Source organism: Crocodylus porosus, unplaced genomic scaffold, assembly GCF_001723895.1.
Source record: "Crocodylus porosus isolate Cpor-Errol unplaced genomic scaffold, CroPor_comp1, whole genome shotgun sequence".
Classification (NCBI taxonomy): Eukaryota; Metazoa; Chordata; order Crocodylia; family Crocodylidae; genus Crocodylus; species Crocodylus porosus.
This window is the reverse complement of record NW_017728886.1, coordinates 41,607,091-41,612,369: the sequence shown is the minus strand read 5'-3', so window position 1 is coordinate 41,612,369 and position 5,279 is coordinate 41,607,091. Positions and strand designations below refer to the sequence as shown.

Below are 5,279 nucleotides of genomic sequence, written 5' to 3'. Positions count from 1 at the left end.
AAAAAAAAACAAGATGTCAGTGGCTGTATGCTTGTAGTCATGCTGTTCCTTTCTAGTAGTATTAGTCTGTAAAAGCTTCTTACATGCTAGGAGCCAAATTCAACTTTTACCCTTGTCTAAATATGGTGTAATTAAATGGAATAACTCAGGATTTACATCACAGAAAGGGAGAATTTTCATTCTGTGCCTAGTACAAAGCACTATTAGAGAAAAGAAAGGCAATACTGAACCCTAGTGGCATTTCTAGTGCAAACCCCCTTAATACTTACTGAAACTATTTTTTGTTTTCATCCTACAGTTGTGCAACTGTCATGGTTTCCCAGTTGAATCTAAGTCTTATGTGCTGTAAAATTCAGCTGTAAAAAATGATTTTTGACTAAAAATTAGCAGGTCGGGTGTGGCTAATGGGTCTCTACCAGCATTTCCATGAGAAACCCCTTTTTCACTACTTGATATCACTATCATAAATATTAATCAAGGACATAAACCTGTGTAGAGACATGATTCAAAAAAGAAATTTTTTATATTTAACAGAAACTTCAAAAAGTATTTTGTCAAGTTTTTTAGAAATTAGTGATGTCATTTCATAGACAATAAACTATATTACTTTCTACAAGTGTGCTTTAATGTGCAATAGTTTATTTTACTGCACATTAAAACATCACAGACAGAAACATGCAATTATGCTAATGCACAGTAAAAATACTGTATGTTAATCATCACTTAAAAACGTGTGCTTTCAGTACTGCGCATTTTGGCAGCCTAATGTGCATTTATTCAGTACCTCAGGATACTTTTACATGTACAACAGGGTTGGGAGGGGGCAGTTCTTTAATTGGAGCAGCCCTAAGAGCAGATTAATGCACATGTAGATGCACCCTCTGAGTAGAAAATGTAACGAAAGTGTTCTGAAATGCAATAAAAATGGATGAGGTGAACATAAAATAAAGCTGAGAGTGTATTGGTAAAAACACCTAACTCCTATGCTTTTGAAATGGGAGTTAGGCTTCTATGTTGCTTTTGAAAATTTTAATATAAAGCAACTGAATTACTTATCTTTAGGAAATGCCTACATGTCCAGTAAGTGTTATAAAAAGACTTTACAGAAAAAGATGATTTTTTTCCAGATAATTCTTAGTTCAGCAGTGCACAGGCACGTGCCTTCATGGACATGCCTCTCTCTCTTAACCTCCTTTCTTGACCCCAATTCTTGCCTCTCTTTTCCTGCAGAGTCTTTTGTCTTTGTCACAGTTGTTACAGCAAAAGGAGCTTGCATGTGAATAGGCTCTAAAACCTGCCAAAAATCTCCTTTTAACCACTCCCAGGTGTCATGTGGTAGCATCATATCATAGAGATCTGAGCACATTTCTTCCAGAGAACTCCCAGTCCCTTGTCAACCTGTAGACTTGGGAAACTGAGACTACAGTCAGAATGCTGCCACTTTGCTAGTTTCATAAAAAGTTTTACCTTGAATATTTAAGGCCCAATTCTGCCATTCTTCTTCATAGTTAACACTACATAGTGCCACTGAAATCCTTAAGGTTGCCCAGAGTGAGCTCCAGCTCAGTGTGAGCATTGGTTACAGAATTTGCTCCTTAATGTTCATTATAGATGGTCCATACTGATTTTAAAAATTGTTTTAAATGATAGATACCAGATTGTTCTGTGAGATTGGATAGACCTGGAACCAGGACTACTTGCTTCAAAAGGGAACAAAGAAAACATAATTTTGGGTCTTGAACAATGAAACAGAGTCATGTGATTTACTTTCCCTTGAAACTAATGTGTGTGCTTATTCTTCACACAGTGTAATTGGACTCCCAGAAGAAGAGGATTGGCCAAGTGATGTTGCTCTTCCAAGACATGCTTTCAATCCCAGACCCCCACAGCCCATTGAAAAATTTGTACCAGATATTGATGAGCTGGGTAAAGACTTGATCTTTGTAAGTTCTGCTCTCTGAACACAACTTAAATGACGTCTCCCACTCTGCATAGTAATGTGTCAAGAAACATGGTTTTTAATTTAATTATATTATTAGATGTTGGCTTGAATGTAAATGAAGAAGCCCTAGTTGCATCAGAACCAATACAAAACCTATGCGCACGGCTGGTAGAATCTGGAGGACACTCTTGTGTTCTCTGTGCATTGTTGGGTCCAGCTCCTTGGGGGTGTTATTTATGAATTCACAAACTGTTTCCTCCCACAGAGGACATCCACAGGCAGTACATGGGCTACTAAAGCTTCAAGTTATTCTAGGCTACTATGGCCATATCAAAGTTATTGGAGGGAGGGGGGTTTTCTGCACAATCCCCTAGAGATTTTTAACTTACTACTTGCGTCGTGACCCAATTCCCAAGGTTTTGCTCTAAGAGAACAGGAATAGATTTAATCATTTTTATTGTACCTGGTAGATGTGAGTTTAGCAGCGAATTAATCAACTGGACTGATCCGGGCAGGTGCCGCATACTGTGGATCAAGCATGCATGTGGAGGGGGAAAAACAGGGTGTGGACAAGCCTTGCACCACTTATCTGACCCATAAGGCCAGATGAGTTTGAGACACCTGTTGTAGAAGATGACAACCTACTACTATCCTCAGTTTTTCTGACAGAGGTCTACTTCGTAGATCTAAGGGGTTCTTTCTGATTAAAAAAAAAATAGTGGGTTGTGATTCTTTGTATTGACATAAGCACTTAAGTCATAGACCAGGACCCCATTGTACTGGGTATTGCACAAACAGAATAAAATGACAGCCCACATCCAAAGAGCTCACAATCTAAGTATAAGACTGCTGAACACAGGCAAAGGAGATGCAAAGACAGTACTGGGCAGCATGAGGCAGTAATATGAGCACAGGAGAACCCTGGCTGGATGTTGCAGTTTCCCAAGTTTTCCCAGGATGGAATTCATTTTTTCAGCTTGCTTATTTAAAATCCCTAGGAAACAACCACAAGAAATGCCAGGCATTGCAAAGCCAAGCATGCAGTAGAAGATGACAGAATTAAGGTTGCCCATGCCCATGCAAACTTAACTCAGTTTCTTTATGTGTATAGATTATGATACAGTCTATAATTGCATAATCCTATATATTTTCCACAAGACACTGCTGCATTCAGTACACAGAACAGACATTACTTTAGGGAGGCAGCATGGAAAGCTATTATCTGAAGGGTCCTTAAAGAAGTAGGATAGGTATGTAATGAATGAGGCAGGGCTTTGCAGGAAGAAAAAGAATGGTCACATTGGATAGCCCTGGAAATATAGATTCTGTCCCTGCCTCTCATATAGCACATTAGGCATATAAGGAAATACATTTTCACAGATTATCACTTAAGGGCTATGTCACATACAGGTGACCCTCGCCATTCGCAGGGGATGCGTTCTGGAGATCCGCAAATATGGCACTGTGTTCATGAATGTCATGGCAGCTGTGCCCCTGGCGGCGGGGGGGTGGGGTGGGGGGAGGGGCACAGCAACAGTGGGAGCCTGGTGGCGGCAAGCAGACAGCTCCCAAGGAGCTCTTGTAAGTGTATTTAAGATGCGGATTCGGCATTCACAAATATTTGAAACTGCAAATGCTGAACCCACGAATAGCAAGGGTTTTTCCTGTGTTACATTTAGCATATGATAAATGCACTTAAAACATGAGCAATTGTGCATTCAAGCAGTAAAGCATTTCTAAGTGTGCTCATACCATAGCAAAACTACAACTTTCTGCACAAGAAGTATTTCCAGATCGTATTAAGTAACACCTGTTCAGCTACTGTTGGACTGCTTCATGGAGATAATATGAAAAATTTGCAGTCCTCATGCAGGCATGAGATCAGCCAGGGGTTTCTCTGCTATATCAAGCCATCAGGTGGAATGAGAAAAGCCACACGTCAGTAGCAAGGATCTTGGATTTTTCACTTGTCAGGTTCCTCCAGGATAAAGCTGAAATCTGTGTCCCCACAGAGCTGGAGGGTCTCCACTCCAGCACCTCAGCAAAGTGTGGTGCAAGGGTTGGGACCGACAATCAGCAAGCTTTGCGTGTTAGAGGTTATAGTAAACGTTACTGCGTGACTGCTCAAAATATGGTCTAACTTTAATACTGCACAAATTTAACATATATTAAGTGTCCTGTGTGACAAGGCCTTTTGTGTCTGTCTCACTGTCTGTGTACTCAGTTTAAGACCCTGATTCCAGATTTGCAGAGGTGCTGGACGCTTACAGTGGCGACTGAAGTTTAATGGGACTTACGCTCTGAACGCATAAAATGTAACAAAGTGCTAAGAACTGTGAAAAATCAGGCCCTAGGCTTCCAAAATTACATGTTAGAATATATAGTTGACCTTAATTTCTGTTTTATTTCCCTGCTTGTAAAATGGGGATAATATCACATCCTTATGTCATTGGAGTATTGCAAAAATTTAGTCATTTATGTTTGTGAGGGCAAGGATTTTTAGGTGATACCTTTTATTGGACCAATTGCATTTGGAAGCTTTTAAATGCAATGCATTCTTCATCAGGTTTAAGGAAGGAAGGAAGCACAGCAGTTGCTAAGAACAATGGGTAAAGTGGTGAAATTGGAGAGAAATTCCCAGGGGTATCAGACAAACAATTAGCAAAAGGAAAGATCAAGGGAGATCAAGACTATCAAAAGGGAGAAGTCCTTATCACTTGTAGTGTGTAGGAAGAATTTCAGGAATCAGTATGCAGTCCTTGGTTCTTAGTGTCCAGCCAACTTATGAATTTTTGTTCCCAAGCTCTTTTTTTCAAGGTGTTTGGCACTTCCCTTAAGCACAAGGATAGTGAGATCAGAAAGGGAGTGGCTGTTCTGTGAAAAATATGCTCCTACAGAAGTTTGTATGTCTCTGTCTTCTGTATTTTTTCCATGAGAGTTCATTCTAGTACATACATGGGTGAAACTAAACACAAACTAAGTACTATGTAAGAGACTGGGTTGTATATGGTCTGACTTAATGATTAGGCCTCTGAGGGAAACAGCCTGAGGCTGGGTCAAAGGGCAGGAGCCATACACCAAAGCCAGAGGGAGATCCAGAAGCAGAGTCCACAGCTCCATCCAGGGTCAGGGTCTGGGGGTCAGATGTGGGATACCAATTCAGGAGAAAATCCACAGGGCAAAGTCCAAAAACAGAACCAAGCCAGGGTCAGGAGCCGGGAAACAGAACCACAGGGAAATCCAGGGCTCCTCTAGATGTGCAGGGAGCCTGCTCTGACACACTGGAAATCCAGCGTGTTGGAGCAGACTCAAACAGAGTCTGTTGGAGCACAGAAAT

The 5,279-nt window shown here is 40.7% G+C and overlaps 1 protein-coding gene across 1 annotated transcript in view; it reads left to right on the top strand.

The window, feature by feature from the left end:
* The window catches only part of CDK6 (cyclin dependent kinase 6), a 369,693-nt gene extending 367,732 nt beyond the window's left edge, over positions 1 to 1,961 (top strand). Inside the window, exon 7 of the mRNA XM_019531060.1 lies at positions 1,808 to 1,961. Coding sequence (XP_019386605.1) covers positions 1,808 to 1,961 — 154 coding nt within the window. The remainder of the gene's footprint in view (positions 1 to 1,807) is intronic.
* Positions 1,962 to 5,279: the final 3,318 nt, after the last annotated feature.